Source organism: Xiphias gladius, chromosome 18 (genome assembly GCF_016859285.1).
Source record: "Xiphias gladius isolate SHS-SW01 ecotype Sanya breed wild chromosome 18, ASM1685928v1, whole genome shotgun sequence".
Taxonomy (NCBI): Eukaryota; Metazoa; Chordata; class Actinopteri; order Istiophoriformes; family Xiphiidae; genus Xiphias; species Xiphias gladius.
The window spans coordinates 8,203,099-8,220,656 of NC_053417.1; the positions used below are offsets into that span (position 1 = coordinate 8,203,099).

Sequence of the window (17,558 nt, forward strand, 5' to 3'; positions counted from 1 at the left end):
CAAACACAATGTTAGACTTAATAATGAAGTGAAATGGAATGGCAATCAGATCATCAGATTATAATTATGATTTAAGAACAACTGTGTTGTAAATGAGAGCACAGGGAACTGGGTCTAGTGTCTTAGGTTATGTAAGCAGAATCAGGGCCAGCATATAAGCAGTGGTGGATGGTGGATGCATAAAGGGAGGAGAGGAGTTTGAGAATAACAGGGAGAGGCAGAATAGATGTAGTTGGAGGGGAAGTGAAGGAGCTCAGAGATAGAGGACTGTAGAGATTGAGAAAACCAAAGAGAGAGAAGTATAGTTAAGCAAAGAGGTGAGAGGCCAAGAAAAAGCGAAGTATGTGTGAGTGAGTGGGAGAAGACAGCACAGAAGTGAAAGAGAGAGACGGAGAGAAGAAGTGTGATACAGAGGGAGTAGGGAGGGGGTGGCAGCTGTAGCTGTGTTAGTGCTCGTGAACGCTGCACCATCTTAGCAGCAGCACGAGTAATGCTGTACTCTAATCCTTGCATTAAAACCTCTGCCGATTCACTAAGGGAGATTACTGACATTTTCCCACTTTCCCCTTCTGCCCCCTTGTTCAACAATGACCAGTGCATGCCCATAACTTTTGTCAGGTGCAAGGATTAATGTCCTTCTGTTTGTATCTCTTCTATCAATATCTTCACAGCTATCAATACACAAAGCTGCTGAACTATGAAGGGAAAAAAACGGAGGGTGTGCAGAAGAATACTGGTGCCCACGCTGTGTTTTTACATACTGCACGCCTTCACATCTGCCCTGGGGGTCCCCGGTCCTATCTCCTGGCATTCAAACTGCAGTTCAACTCCTGCCTCTCCATCTAAATATAGAGCCTATATTATAGTAGAAAAATTACCATGTCCTTCAAAGTCATTAGAAACCATTATCAAAAGCCTTTGTGCGTTGACTGGCTGTAGATTGCTGCCATTTGTAAGTCTATAGGACCACACAGCTTGCTTTTATCAAAAAGGGAAGCTATCATATAAGCACTGTAATACACTAGTCCAGCTGATACGATAGTTAGTTGCTTGTCTCTCATAAGCAGGTTAGCAAGTTACCCCTTTAGCTAATGTGAAGGCTGCTCCTGCTATTTCAAAGCTAAATTCTGTGTTTTTATAGCTTGGGTCTTACTTTCTGTGAACACAGCTGCTCGCTCACTATGGTGAGTACAAAGTTTGAACAAGAAGTTTGTGTATAAATGGTGATGATACTTTACAGTAGTTTGAGTAATAATTTCATTTATAAGTCACGTTTTCTTCGGCTGTACCACAACAGTGGGGCCAGCCCTACAAACATAAATGTCCATGACTGACTGACTGACTGACAGACTGAGTGATAAAGTTACACCATTGATCACCCTAATGCCACATGACTAAGTTTTGGAGTTTTTCCATTGGCTGTTGATCTTCCAAAATGAATTGGCGCAAACTGTTTCTTTTGCATCATCAGGGGGTCGTTTACAGTTAGTGTTTCCAACTTAGCGCCTTTGTCGCTAGATTTACCATCTTTTGACCCCCTTTTAGCGACTCTTTTTCACAAAAGCTCCTGGCAACAAATCTAACGAGTTTTTTTGACAAACATTAGCTACTTTCCATAGAAGAGCGTTGCCTGTATCGCCTCACGAGTGGGAAGTTGGGCTTTCCCTCCGCAGGCACACATCTCTATGCATCTCATTCAACTGACCGCACGGTGGCTGACACAGACGTGAATGATCTTCTAACTTTCTCTCTGAGTGATTATTTTACAAGTAAATATAACAAAAATTACAGCACAGCTATTGTCTTTAACTAATGTGTATGGCGTTTTCGTCAGATGATGTTGTGGTTATAAAATCAGGATTTTAGTAGTGTAGAGCAGCAGCTTGGGAATGGTTTGGAAATGACTGCTGGTTAACATTTAGTCTTAATAGGCTGCATTTCAGTCACTATTTCATACTTGTTCCTTTGTCTGACAACAGAGACAGAAAAAGATGTACTGGAAAACAGCTTATTATCTCTGTATTAAATTCCTGTTTATTTGCGTAGTCTTGTTGTCTTCCAAATGGCAAACCTGGCTGATTATGTTACTGCTCGTGTTTTTGTTCCATAAGACTTCTTTTTAGCGATGTTGGCGCGTCCAGATCTTAATTAAATGTACAATGTTATTACTACTGATAAAAATAATTGTCAAAACAACAAAAATAAGACTTAAGTTATAATGAACCAGAATTATCTTTTGAAGCTGGACTTTGTTTAATAGTGTATTAGTTAATGTTGTGCTGTTAACACCTCTTAAGAGCTCCTAAAAAAACAGATTTTGTCTGTGTGTAGTGTATCCACTATATCAGTTTTTGTTCAATAGGAAAACTACAGGGTTTGAAAAAGCAGAGGATGGGAAGTCAAAACACTCCAAGCCTGGTTCAGTATGTATGATAAGTCTACTTTGGAGTGACACAGTTTGCACTTTCATAGAAGGTCGATAGAATGTTAACAAGCTTACAGTCCAAAATAAGATTATGAATGCTCCAGTGATTCCATTATCATTGCATCCTCTGTGTGCCCTTCTTACCTCGGCAGGAACTTTAGTTGGGCATTAAAGCTTGATTGAGCCTGGATGAAGCCGGTCTTTGGTACGATCTCCATGTGTTTTCTAATTTCCGGGCACACCTCAAAAGTCACCTTCAAGGCTGTGCTGGCTCTGACATACAAAGGATAGGGTTTCATTAGCATACTGCTGACACACCTGTCCTTATCTAAAACAGGGTAATCCAAAACAATCTATACAGTTGTCATAATAATGCACACGCAGTGGTACACAGGCAATAATGCAAAGAAAAAATCTAAAAAGTGTAGATTGCAGTTCCACTTGACCTGTACTGGATTATCAAATGTATGCCTTAGCCACTTGCTAGACACTACAATACTGCATAAATACAGTCTCTATATTGGAGCTGCAACTAACGATTATTTTCATTATCAAGTAATCTGCTCATTATTTTTTTCCAAATAATCGATTAATCATTTGGTCTACATAACATCATAAAACAGTCAAAAATACCCATCACAATTTCCTTCAGCCCATAGTGATGTCATGAGATATCTTGTCTGGACAACAGTCCAAACCCTAAAAATACTCAATTGAATAAAATGTAAGACAAAGACAATCAAAAGATCTTACCATTTTAGAGGCGGTCAAAGAGCCTTCAATGGTCTGGCATTTTTTCTTTGAACAATAACAAATATTTAATTGATTATCAACATAACTGCTAATTATTTGTCTGTTGACCATCTAATCGATTAATTGACTGATTGCTACATCTTTACTCTTTATATTTTTTGGCATTATACTGTTTAGACACTTTTTGCAAGTAGTAAAAGCTGTTGCCAAGTAACAGTTGTTGGTTTAAACAGAATGATTGTTAATATAATTATCGATGTGTGCATGTTAAAAATAACACATCCCCTATTTCCAATCCAAATTTCATGACCTATTCATATTGGACAGTTCTGCAAAACATTGGATTATGTTCAACAACATATTTGAACATCCAGTAACATTTATAAATGATTTCTTCCTAGAATGTCTGCACATGTAAACTACAGCATGGTTAAGATTATAGAAGGACAATAGTTAAATGGTTAATGTATGGTTATGTTTATTTAAGGTTATGGTTAAGGTAACAAGCTCTCTGTCCATCTATATGTTACGTGTCCATCCACTAACCCAACCTCCACACACTTACTTTGTACCTCTCTACATAAAGGGTAACCTTCTTCCTGCCTTGCACTGATGTTTGACGTAAGTCGTGTGCTGCAGTATTGCTGGATACTGAGCTGGGCCAATCAGATTGAGGATTTTTTCACAGCAAACATGCTGTATATGATATAATACAATTTGATGACCCACAGTTTTTGAGGTCCTCAGGCAAAATAATTTCCCTTTTAGCTCTGTGACACAGGTGGCACAGACCAGAGCAACAAGAAAAATATGTATTTCAGGTGCTTTGCCCAATGGACATCACTGGGCAAACCTTTTATCCCAGGGAAAATACTTTTATTTGAGTGACACCTACAGAAATTGCTTTGTATGACGTGATGTGCCCCAGGTCCATATCATTTAGGTGACCCATTTTCCAGGAGCTCCAACAGATGGTTGTGCCTGAGGCTACAAGCCTCAGTTATAGCTGAGGTTTGTGATATAAATGGCTCTTCACCTTGGGAATTCTCCAACACATCCAACCAAAGCCCACACTTGCGCATCTTCATAAAAAAATGACAGTACAAACACTTGAAAAAAACTCTCTGTTTGCCTGAGGTGTTGCACATATACAATGATAACATTTTATTATGTCTGCTTTCATCTGCAAAGGTAAGCAACGAGCAAGCTGTGGCCCAATAAACTGAGGGACCCTTTATTTTTCAGTTCCCCTCTCAAATGAAATAACACACTCTGAGCGAGGTCAAACAGATGGCTGTTTCCCTGAGGCAAGGACTCTCATGGACACTTGGGGGATATTAAGTGATATCTTATTCCGGCCAAATGATAACCTTCAAATCACCCTTAGAGAAATATTCATGGATACATAATCATTTAGGGTAATTAGGCATTTTAATTAACAAGGACATTTAGTTGATCCGGTCTTTTTTTACTACCTACCTGTGACCAGTATATTTGTGAAGCCATCTGTAATCATTTAAAGGTGAGTTTATGGCAATTCACATAATTTGCTTCCTTGGAATAAAGAACACTGTAATACTGTTAATGTAACCTTCACATTATAGTAATATTTTGTTTCATTTGGTCATAGAGACAGGTGAAAAATTAAAGGAAAAACCAACATAAAGCGTCTTAGTAAGGTGTTGGGCCACAACGTGGTGCCAGAACAACTTCAGTGCACCTTGGCACTGATTCTACAAGTCTCTGGAACTCTATTGGAGGGATGGACAACATTTTTTCAAAAGATGTTCCCTCATTTGGTGTTTTGATGGTGGTGGTGGAGAGCGCTGTCAAACCGTTGGTCCAAAATCTTCTATAGGTGTTCAACTGGGTTGAGATCTGGTTACTGCGAAGGCCATAGCATATGATTCACATTATTTTCATACTCCTCAAATCATTCAGTGACCCCTCGTGCCCTATGGATGGGGGCATTGTCATCCTGTTTCTCCACTAATTTTTCAGGTTTTTCCTTTAATTTGCCATCCATCTGTAGATTTACGTGTTAAAACAAACATTGATGTCTGTAATTCAGGGAAACAAGTTTTTAAAGTGATAGATGAGTTTCTAAAATCAATCCCTAAGAAGATTTCCTCGTAGTTCATATGTTGTCTTTCTAAATTTACATTATTGGTATTTAATGAAGTTATTATTACAGTGCTGTATATTGACATCTTGTCCTCATACCTTTGTTTACTTTTGGTCTGGGGCTGAAATTTTATGCTACAGCATACTATAATACTTTACACAACAACACAAAATTGTGGCAATGGTTTGGGATGGGCCCCTCAACATGACAATGCCCTCGTGCACAGAGCCAGGTCCATAAAGAATAGTTTTCCCAGTCTGGAGTTGAGAGACTGTTCTATCAAGAAAAATGAAAGCGTCAGACATTTCAGCAAGTCCCCCCCAAACACATGTTTATGTTAACGCGACAAAGACCACTAGTCAGGGGCCCTGAAAGGTCAGGTGATGCTATTATAGCGCAACAAAAGTCTGTGTAGTGAGGAGGTCGATATGGATGGATGGGTCAACAAAATGGCAGATTTTAACAAAGAAGACAACTGTTCAGAAAGTCTGTCTTTTTTTAATCTTTTCTATGATTGTCCCATAATCCTTACCATATTTATTATTGTAATCATGATGATGAAGTTCCCCTTACTTTGACAAAGTAGTCAGTTTAATCCAAATCATGATGTTTCCCTAACCTTAACAAAGCACCCAAACCCTGATCTTTCCCTAGACCTAACCAAGTTGTTTTTGTGCCTAAACCTAACCATATCATATCACAAAACACTTTGTGTCATTCAAGGGGCATGATCAAATGACATATTTTGTTTAATTTGGAGGACTTGTTGGGTGAGGAAAAACTTGACTGGCCAGCACAAAGCCCTGACCTCAACCCCATCCAATAGCATCTTTAAGATGAATTGGAATGCTGGCTGAGAGCCTTCTTATTGTCCAACATTAGTTAGTGGGCTCTGTAACGCTTTTAAGGCTGAATGGGAGCAAAGAACTGCAGTCAAATTTTAAAATCTTGTGGGAAGCCCTCCCAAAAGAGTGGAGGCTGCTGCAGCAGCAGATAAATACTCATGGGTACGATCTTTGAGTGTCCACATTCTTTTGGCCATGTAGCCTAGCTGTTAAAAGACATTGAAAACTGTGTGAGAGACATGGGTATGACAATAAACTTGGTATTTTCCATGTGTTTGATTTAATGTTTTTGCAATCTATGCCATTCACCCACATCTCTCACTCATTCATGTGCTGATGGTAAAACTAATGTTGGGAACCTTTGCTGCATGTCATAGCCCTTTCTCTCCCCATGTGTCCTGTCTCATATCTCTACACTGTCAACTAAATAAGGCAAAATACCCAAAAATAATCTTGAAAAAAAAAAAAAAAAAGAAGAAGTCTACAAACTAACGGTAGAAGAAGAAATGCAGCAGATGGCTTCTTCTGAAGTTAGGCAAATGATTCAACAAGCTCACTGTGCTCAGACACTATTGAGAATAATGTAACAAAGAAAAGTGGCATAAATAACATAGTCTTTTACTGCTTCTGTAATATTCCTAAAAAGATGACACTTGTCAGAGCAACACCAATGATGCCCTAAAAATCTCTGAGGTTTAGTGCAATTGTTTCAGGTTGTGTTGCAGAGAAATTGCTCACTTGAGTCTACATGCAGAGCTGAATAACTGAGTGCCTGGACTGTGAGTGCCCACAGCTACAGCAGTGCCTCTGCCCTTTCTTGAAAGGGCCAGGTGGCTGTGCTTGCTTACTCCACATGTACTCCAAAGCCTCATGGGATACCAAGCCTTCATGGCAAGAATTCTAGGCAACCATCCTTACAATGCAGCACTGTCAGCTTTATACTAGATGAAATATTTCAAAATAACCAGCTGGAAGAACAAGGTTTTTTTTCTCATCAACTATGTTTCTATTCCTCAAGCCAAAGAACACAGGACACAGGTTTGACTAAGACAAGGTACAGTGGGAATATTAGAAATGCATTTAACAGGGAAATCGAGGACAGAAGGCTTTGTGAAGTTGGTTGGTTGTGTTTGTTTGTGGCCTGAGTTTGGGCAGGAATGCTCAACTCCCCAGCAGGTGCCAGTGGAGGAGGGTTTGAAAGTCCAGGCTGAGTGTTTGAAATAAAAAAACACTGTTCCCAAAAAGAAAAATTCTGCCAACTGAGTTCAGAATATTCCAATCATTGGTTCACAAGCAAAAGTCAAACACTGCACATTTTAAAGCCTCTTGAAAATTCTTTCAATTAGTAGGAGTGATATTCAAATCACTGGCTCACAGGCAAGAGAGACATATTCAACTAGAAGAGCACTCAGAGACCGTAGAGCTCTGCCAAGGCCAATGTCAAACAACATACACCAGACTTCAGAGAAAAAAATCAAATTCATAATAAATGATCTGGATCTGGCCCATGCTCCCTCCCTCCACCAAGTTTGGTGCAAATCGTTTCAGTACTTTTTGCATAATCCTGGCGACAAACAAACCAACAAACAGACATGGGTGAAAACATAACCTCTTTGGCAGAGGTAATTATGTGTGTGCCGTTCTCTTAAAAAATCTGTCACAAACTAAGGAGGACTTGTGGGATATCTACTCATCTACTCAAAGGAAAAAGTGACAAATTGTATGATGAAAGAAACGGCTCTCTTATTGTTTCCCCAAAAAAGCCTGCCAAGTTATTTTTTGTTCAAATTACTGTCTTGGAGGCAGAGTGACACATTGCATGGATTGCTGGTGCAAGCTGCAGCATTTTTTTTTTTTTTAATTTCAAAGCTGCTGCTCACACCGATGCTGTCATCGTCATGTTGTCACATGTGCTGGTTTGCCAGCGCACCAGATGGCAGTTGTCACAAATACCCAACCCCCACGCATGCACTCCCTCCCCCACATGATGTGACACAATGACTGACTAGGTGGTGGACTGCACGCCTGTAAATGTTACTGCCCCCGGTGTATTCTTAACCTCCTGTGTGCACCATAATGTATCAAATCCGTGATAAAAAAGGATTTGCTTTTTCTTCTGTGCTTTTGTATGGACCAAAGAGGATTGTGAGGGTGTGAGCTTACTGCTTGGTCCCTTACACGGTCCTTTGTTTGGGAACATTTATCAGCTAATAAATCTCTACTTTATCATGTCCGCATATTTGTTGAATATCTCAATACAGCGCTTACTTCTGAACATAGTTAGGCAGGGAGTTTTATGTTGGGCTGGCTGAAAAGTAAGCTGGCCTTGTCAATTTTAAGGGATTTCCCTGAGCTGTTTTTCTGTGAAAATGCCTGCTTTGGCTGAGACTGAGTATGTAAGGGAGTTTTAGTATTGCATTCAGCAGATAAGCCAGCATGCTACATCAGCAGTCCACGCTACTTTCCAAACTCTATTCCAAGGACGATTCCGAGCATGACAACAAATAAAATGGAAATTTGACATGCACCACTCATTTCTGCAGGGGTTTTATACACCCTCTTAAATAATAACTCTTTAAGATATAGTTCATTATAATAACTAAAATAACTAAACTAATGCTGTAGAAATGTAATGAGTGAATTCATTGTAAAGACTTTATAGCTTCTAGTTTCAGGATTTTTTGTATTCTAAGGAGATGAATTTCTTGTGTCAATTTATTGATGTGACTTTTTAGATTGGTTGTTACGTGAGTATAAAGATGTTGTTGTTTCATATTGTGAGTTAAATGCAAGAAAATAGTCTATGACCAAAACACTGTTTTGTCAGTAAACTTCTGAGAAGTTCTGACTATATGTTCTGTGTGGGGGTTCACTACCTTCTTGTCTGCTTGACTTCAGTCTCCTATTTACCTGTCTAACAGGTGTGCATTAGACATTATTCAACATGACAACTGGCGCTATAGAATTTTTAAACTTCCCATGACTTCATAATAAGGTACTGAGGCATTTCCCAAAAAGAGGAACTGCACTCACTGTTTAAGCCAGTCTGCATGTATAACATTACTTTGAGATGAAATATTGAAGGTGAGGGAGGGAAGTAATGGAATTTTCTATCCATTAAATGCCACTGTGATGTCAGAGAAGCACCAAGAGGTACTCTGACATTACAGATATAGGTGGAGCCAAAGTCTGCAGTATAGTGAAATTTTCAAATGCTACCTGTCAGTCTTGAAGCTGCGTTTATTGTTTTTTTTCTCTTATATAATATTTCTTCAGCAATATTGAAATATTGCATGAATTAATATGTTTCAGTATGTGGAAGGTGAAAAAACAGAGCACATTTAATGTTTTTGTAATGGACAACTGTGCTCACTTAAAGTGACTTGAAAAATTCCATAGATATGGTGTCATGATAAATTATATACTTACATAGGGGACAAATTATTAAAAACAAGCAACATTTATGGATAAAAATTATTAAGTAAAGACTTTTGCCTTTGCAAACCTGAGTGCTGTTGCTCTCATATACTGTATGTACTGGTACACTAGACGTTTCTTGAAGTAAAAGTTTACATGTTGATAAAAAAACAATATACAGTACACTCGATACAAGCACTCTGTGAAGTCCATATCTTATTATTTCTGACTTTTCCCCCAAGATGTGTTAGTTCAAGACTTGTTAGCTGACAGTCCTCAGTAATTTTTCCCTGTCTTTCCCTTCTAATGAGCTTGAATTGGTGACTGCTGCTCCACTTTGCCAAAGCAATTCATTTTTGGGCATATACAGTCATGACTTTCCAAGTTCTCTTTGCCACATTATACATTTTTTGTGGCAAGATGCAATCACCAGTAATACAGCAGCTATTTTGTCCTTTCAAAGGCCATCAGTTGCCTCATGTTGCCTTGACAAACTATATATAAAAGTGATGGTCATAATGACACTGGTAACTGGCATGCAAAAAACCCAACTTTTCCATGGAGCTGCATTTGCAATTGCACAGTTCTGGGTGCTAGAGCAAAGTTATGGAAACGGCGCTCTAGCATTCGTTTTCCTCAGTGGTTTACAATACATGGCATACTATGCACCACTTGCCTGTATACTAAGGATTCTACCTGGAGACTGACTATCTTAGAGAGGTCTGAATCTGTCATGTCAGTAACCTTTACACACTGTGTGTACCTGTGGTGGTAAACACTTTGGTGTAATTTGAGTAAACTTCCCAGTAAAAACTACAACTAGTCCTGCAATAATGAAAAGCTGGTGAATACTGTGCTGTTTCCTTTCGGAAAAGACTGTATATCTGTGTGTGGTTGCGAACCATCTGCTCAAACTGTGCATGAAAACATAGTTTACCCTGAACCGAAATTAACACTGAAACTGATCAAAGACAGCACCTAATTTATGGGAACCTTAGTTTCCTAATAATTTCCTTGAAAGTAACAATTACAACTTTTATTTCTTAGGAAGTATGCTGATGTACAGCCAAACAGGAAAAATACAAAGTTTGCTTTTCAACAGTCACCTATAAAACTCTGGTTCATTGTTACAAACTAAAATAAATGAGGTAGCACTCACCAGTACAGATAGAGTACAGATTCCAATTTCTTTATAATTAGCAACAAATTACATACTCCTGTACAAGGAATTGAGTTCAGAATATTCCAATTTTAGGAAATGATTAGGAAACCAATGGAACCGTGAAATAAAGGGGTACCCTGTGGTCTCCTGAGGTCTCTACATGTTCCGTGTCAACTGGCATTTAACATTACAAATGCCTAATATTTTAAATAACCAGTATAGATCAACTTGAATACTAATGCAGTTCAAATAAGGCTTCATACAGTTACTTAGCACTTTATTTTTGTCCATGTACCAATGTTGTCTCTAACGTTGCAGGTGATTAATATGACACCAAAGTGGTATTAAATGACATCTCACTTTCCTTAATTTGAGTGTTTCGTGTTCAAACAAGGTATTTGGGTAGTTGGACAAGAGTAAACCAACTGGACATCAGCAAGGGATAGAAAACTAGTTTTATTCCATTAGAGGGGCAGAGGTTCTGTTCAAATATCTCTAGTTTATTACTATTTTTATTGCTGGTGTTTAGTATGACATAGAAAATGAGCTAACAAGGTAGGCAGTTAATGGTTTGGTGCTTGTGTTTTTGCAACCTAACTTACTTCAAACTTTTAAGATTAAACAATTCATGTCTTATTTGGTTAAACTACTATTTAGAAGTGCACTGTAGGGATTTCTTGTTTTATTTCATGAACACATAGTATTTTACAGTAAGTACATTTAGTACAGACTTAAGTCAGTCACACAATCAGTGCATTGTTATGTATATTCACTAAGAACCCTCAGGTCCCTTTTTTAAGTGCCATTTCCGCATCAGGAGCCCTTTTAGATATATGAAGAAGCTGTCAGCCATCTGAGGCTCCAGAACCTACCTGCTTTGGACCATGATAGTGTCTTGATAGAGGCAGTCAAACATGCAGATCCTCAGATCAATGCTGGGCTGAACCACCCATACAGGGATGCTGACTGCAATACCCCTCACCTGGATGGGTATCTGTTTGAACCAACATGTCTTCAATCACAAATGATTTACATAAAATAACACTGATATGAACCAAACCAACCAATATTTATGGCTCTGTAAACTTTTAAAACCATTACCCTTATATGGTTTTCTATCTATGACATTCACAAGATGGTAAACATGTTGTGTCTTACCGGTTTGCTGGATAAGTTGGTGAACTTGATGTGGAAGTCTAGATTGGCCTCTCCGGGAATGGTTGGAGTGAAAACAACTTCCAGTTTGATACTTTCAAAAGGTCCAATCTCCCCCTCTCTGACCTGAGAGGAGTGTACATCAAACCGAACAAGCAAACATATGTTTTTTAAATATTTTATTTCATGGTTCAGTATCTCTGAGAAATATAATACAAGCACTCTCCAAGACAAATGTTAAACGATCAGTTAACTGTAGGACTGATCATCAGATAATGCCAGTGTTAATACAACATCAGACTATGAACTCTAAATATTTTCATGGAGCTTTATAAACTTCCTCTGTTTGAATTTTGATGGTAGTTTAGTGCACGAAAGACTATCCATGTAAGGGAAGATGAAATCATTCAGATGTGCAAATTCAAATGCCATGCAATCAAACTACAGTCAAAGGCGGTGTGGGTTGTCTGTTCTGCTACAAAACATCAAGGTGGTGAGAGCAACAATAAAAAACAAAAGAGAGAAGTAAGTCATTCATGCAGCAACTGACTCAGTACTGTGGAACCACGAGAGTTTGATGGATAATCCACCATATAAGACACCAGCCTTCAACCATATATTGTGAAAGTATCAGTCAAAATGACAATGATCAAGCCATGGGCATGTGGGGACATGCAATACACACGCACATAATAAGCGCAGAGGGAGAGGGAACGCACCATTAGCCGGCTGCCAGAGAGACGTAATGAACCCTGAACAACTCCAGAACTTCACATGGGCCACAAGGCACACACAGCATCAGTGCTAAAAACCATAGAGGCAGAGTCTTCTACAGACAGAGATAATTGTCTCATCAGAGACTGAGCAGGTGTCTCTCTGCTAGTTCAGTTACACAGGGTCAAATCCATCAAAAGCAATTCATTGTGCTAATATCTTCAAATATGTCAAAATTCATACCAGGGTGATGATGTTGATCCATCATACATTGATCAACACCTTGATCCTGAGCAAGTTATCTCAAAAACTACCAAACAGATAGATATATAATTTGGAATGTATACTTATGGTGCCTAGAGGATGATTACTAATTAATTGGTAAATGATTTAGGTGACGAGTGGCATTTTATCTAGTGCCACTTTCACTTTTTTACCCCACACACCTACGTTTTAGTCCATATGTATCTCAACAAGACTGACACTCTACAGCTATGCTAGCAGCTGTATGAGGCTGTACTGAGGCATGGCACTGCTATGAGGTAAATTCTAATGTTTACCAAGTTCACCACTTCAGTTTAGCATGCTAATCAGCACGACAGACAAAGTACAGCTGAGGCTGATGGGAATGCCATCAATTTTGTAGTTATTTGGTTATAAACCAAAGTACTGGACAATAAAAAATTTCACCTGCTGTTGGTATTTGAGGAAAAGTCAGGGGATGATCTAATTCAAACAGGATTCATTGTCATCCACCACATATTGATGTCAAGATGGCGCCAACATAGTGGCAGCCTGTTACAGAAGCTCCTGGTTCTCTATCTAAATTTCTTGGCAATCCATCTAATGGTTATTGAGATATTTCAGCACAGGCCAAAGTGGTGAACCAACCAACAGACCCAACAGCAGACTAACCGACAGATTGACACTGCCATTAATCATAGTTCTAGCATGGCTAAAAACTAATGGCCAGTTTTGCTACCAAGAAAATGGACCCATCCTCTCCACCTGCCACAAAATGTCAACTTTGCTCTCAAAATTTCTTATACTCTATTACGCAGATCACTATATTTAATTATTCAGGTTCATGTTCCCAAGAGGGTGAATCCACTTGATTTAACCAACCCTTTGACCTTTCTTATAGCACCATCCCAGTCAAAATGTCAACTCCACTGGTCAATTGACTCATATGATGATTTTACCCTTAAAGAAGGTCACAAACCAAATACCTCTCTTCTATGTATTGTGGAATAGCTTTCTGATTAATTCTTTTAAAGGTTTTTCTGTAAAATTAAGTTCTTTTTTACCAGCTTTAAACATACAGTACACTAAAATTGATTCCATTGTTACAGCTGAAAGCAAGAGTGTTACTATAAGACATTCATGAGTATTCACAGTATGATTCATTACTTACATTTCCTAGACTTATGTCACTGGCGTCCAAGGGGCTCTCGTCTACCTGGGCTCCCGCATCAGTGGACACGCAAGCCTCAGGAATAGCTTCTGGATCTGTAGCTGAAGCTTCTGATACTGCCACACACAGACAGACACAGGGCAAATCATAGGTCATTTTTACCGTTGAGTGGTTGTGTTGTTGAGTGACCTTGAGTAGCTGCCAACGCACCAAATGAAACACAAAGAAAAAACCTTAAACTTCGTAGTGGGTAGATGAAACAATAGATTTATAAGGATAACAAATTCAAACTGATAGTGGAACTAGTAAAAGCTCATACAGGTCACCATAATCAGTACTCTTTTTCCCATTGGAAGTGTGAGCGTGAACTTTAAATAGTTTGTAAATATGAGAAAGGGGTGAACAGATAGCTCATCAGAGACCTGACAGTTTGTCGTGAAAAATAAAGTACAATTATGAGCACAAATTGGACAATAAATTTGATGTGGCCCTTAATTCAAAAACATACCTGGTGTAAAAAACAAACACAGGCATAGGATATCAACTACTGTAAGCTTCAATCCAAAAGGCAACATCAGCAGCCTGAAAATTTGGCCAACACCTCACTCTCTTAACAATGGCAGATAAAGAAAATAGAGACAGAGCCAATTCAACACAGTTTTTCCAAAGCTAGCACAGCAGAAGTAAAAGAATTAACAGCTTATCGAAGCATCAGTGGAGGAAAGTGCTGAGTGCAGCGATGAAGACTTCAGATCTGAGAGAACATAACAGAGATGAAACCTCCTTGTCACCAGCTGTGAGAGCAAGGTGAACCCTCTTCTTTATTGTGTGTGCATGTGTGTGTGTGGGAGAGGGGGGGGGGGTTGTTTTACTATATTCGTGGGGTCCAAAAACCGGGAGCCCACTATACTTGTGGTGTCCGACAGCTTTGTTGGAACCAAAAGGGTGGACCCCACAAATTAAATGGCTGTTTGAGGGTTACGACTTGGTTTTAAGCCTAGTTTAGAATTAGAAATAGGTTAGGGTCAGGGTTAGGGTTAGGGTTGGGGTTAGGCATTCAGTTGTGATGTTAAGGTTAGGATAAGGGGCTAGGAAATGCATTATGTCAATGAGAACTCCCCCTGAGAATAGTAAAAAAAATATGTGTTTTGTGTGTGTGTGAATGTGTTTGTTCTTTTGTTTTTCTTTCACACAAACCAAATGTCCTAACAAGAACAGAAAGGTGAGGAAAATCGTACACAATGAAGAGATTTTGTCAGTCTTTTTTTTCCTGTTTTCCAGTGGCTGAAACAATGTTACCTGTAAATGATTTTCAAATACAACTAAACTGCAAGTGCTAACTTGTTTTTTAGGCAGTACTCAATTTTCAGGACTCTAAAAAAAAGTCAGTCTACAGTTATGTTAGTGGCTCTGTGAGGCTGTATTTAGGCTGACTGAGCTAAATGCAAATGTAGCTCAAAGCATCGCTAGTTTAGCATTTTAGCACTAAAGAAAAAGTACAGCTGAGGCTGATTGAAATGTCATTAGTTTTGTTGGTATTTGTTTATGAAACCAAAGTATTGGACAATTGAATTTTTGACCTGATGATGCCACTAAAGGAAAAGTTATGGGATCACCAAATATAAGGATTCATCATGATGAGAACAGGAATGTCTGTATCAAATTTCATGACTACCCATCCAATAGCTCTTGAGATATTTCTGTTTCGACCAAAATGGTGGATGGGTAAATGGGCTGTCATTGCCATCCATAGAGCCATGCTGCTAGCACGGCTAAAAATACTACTGATTAAATTTTTTTTTTAAATATTCTGCCAGAGAAGGTAACTCAAAGGACAATTATTCCTCCAAAATATATGGGCGAAAAATTTCAGTTTTGCATAAGCATATTTTGTAGGGCACCTTTTTTTTTTAGGATGGATACTTGGGTTCAGGGTAGAGTTCATTTACCAAACCTGGGCAGTTTGCTCTGATTGTGCCATTTGTCCATGCTTGTCATGTATTACAAGCAGGTATACAATGCCAAGTGGGAAAAGGAAAAAAGACGGGACGAAATTTGGCAGCACCAGTCAGGTTCAGATGGGTTGTGTGTTACAGATGCAAGTAAAGGTTCAGGTTTCAGTTTTAGGTCCATGCAGAACTCTAGTTCAGGGTATCAATTGGTGTTAAATAACTATTTTTTGCATGTGTGCATATGTATAACATCTTCACCTGGTTTCTCGTGCTGTGATGCCTCAGAGAGCTCCTGACTCTCTTGCTTTGGTTTGATTTCTCCAGTGCCCTTGGATGCGAAGCTCTTCTTATTGTGAGATGTTGTGTTTTGACTGCTTGTCTCCTGTCAGCCAACAACACATGCACATTATTTAGAATTTATACATGATAGTTTATTCATACGACTGTCTTTAGACCTGGTAATGTGAATTGACTAAACATTCTAGTCATCATGTATGCTGTAAAGTCTCTAACTTTATATTCCCTAATTTTAATTTGTAGCTGTAATGAAATTTGATGAAATTTAATCCATCAGGCCATCAAAGAGGTCCAGATCGACACTCTGACCTGGCATGTGTTGGCAGAGACCTGAGATGGCATCTGGACATGGCTAGTTTCTGGACTGAGACATGTGGAGGTTTCCAGGCTGAAGAGGGTGGCCAGCGCACCCTTGTTGGTCAAGGTGATAGTCCGTGAAATGGTCTGGCCCACCACGTGTGACCCGAAGTCAATTAACTGGCTGTCAACCTCCAGCTAGGGAAAGGGTATATTCACATGCCATAATTATCATCAGCAGTGATAAGCTGCCAGCTTGTGTACATACATTAATACATATGTGAATTGTTTAAGTAAGATACAGAATATAATTGGACTGTTATATTGGGATAGATAGACAGTCGTTGTTCTTCAATAGTCATTGTTCTTATTATTACTACATTATTAGCAACCTAAAGTTACAACTATAATGGCCAACAAAATCCATGTTACCAAACATTAACATGCCAACACATATATAAAAAAGGAAAGCACTTCCTTTCAAGACAGACAGAACAATATCAGAAAATAGCAAAGCATGAAAATTACACTGATAGTCATTTATAATGTCCAGTAATTTTCTCAAGGTAGGCTACAGTACACTACTCACAGCACATTTCTTTATGGTGCATCTGACAGGCACACAGAAAGGACCCACTGCTGATGCAAACTGGACCTCTCCTTCCAGGTCCTCGTTGATCTGCAGGGATCAGGTAATGGAACAATGTGTTGCTTCAAAACAGCGTTGGCTACTTAAATCCTGAACGAAGCAACAGCTTAGTTCAGAATAAAGGGTTGACTTTAGATTAACGCCCAAAATTTGATTCTAAAACAAAAGAGTGGAGTGAAAGCAGGCAGATAGAGAAAATGCACGATGACTTGGCTAATAAAAACCAGTTGTAAGCTGTATGCACAAATCTATGGTTCCTGCATTTCTGAGAAGTTCATTCTCTCTAAGACTATTTAGGAGGGACAATTTTCACAATAACCCACAGATGTTAGGTTTTTGGATTTGATTATTGT

The 17,558-nt window shown here is 38.9% G+C and overlaps 1 protein-coding gene across 9 annotated transcripts in view; it reads right to left on the reverse strand.

Annotated features, from left to right (window-relative positions):
• Positions 1 to 17,558, reverse strand: part of cfap74 (cilia and flagella associated protein 74) — a 60,459-nt gene that overhangs the window by 22,972 nt on the left and 19,929 nt on the right. For 8 of the 9 annotated variants that reach the window (XM_040153926.1, XM_040153922.1, XM_040153923.1 and 5 more), the window contains 7 exons: positions 17,146 to 17,235; positions 16,569 to 16,754; positions 16,221 to 16,344; positions 14,011 to 14,126; positions 11,886 to 12,008; positions 11,600 to 11,721; positions 2,570 to 2,698 (listed from right to left, as the gene is read on the reverse strand). In XM_040153926.1, coding sequence (XP_040009860.1) covers positions 2,570 to 2,698; positions 11,600 to 11,721; positions 11,886 to 12,008; positions 14,011 to 14,126; positions 16,221 to 16,344; positions 16,569 to 16,754; positions 17,146 to 17,235 — 890 coding nt within the window. The remainder of the gene's footprint in view (positions 1 to 2,569; positions 2,699 to 11,599; positions 11,722 to 11,885; positions 12,009 to 14,010; positions 14,127 to 16,220; positions 16,345 to 16,568; positions 16,755 to 17,145; positions 17,236 to 17,558) is intronic. The other variant, XM_040153921.1, reaches the window with a different exon arrangement.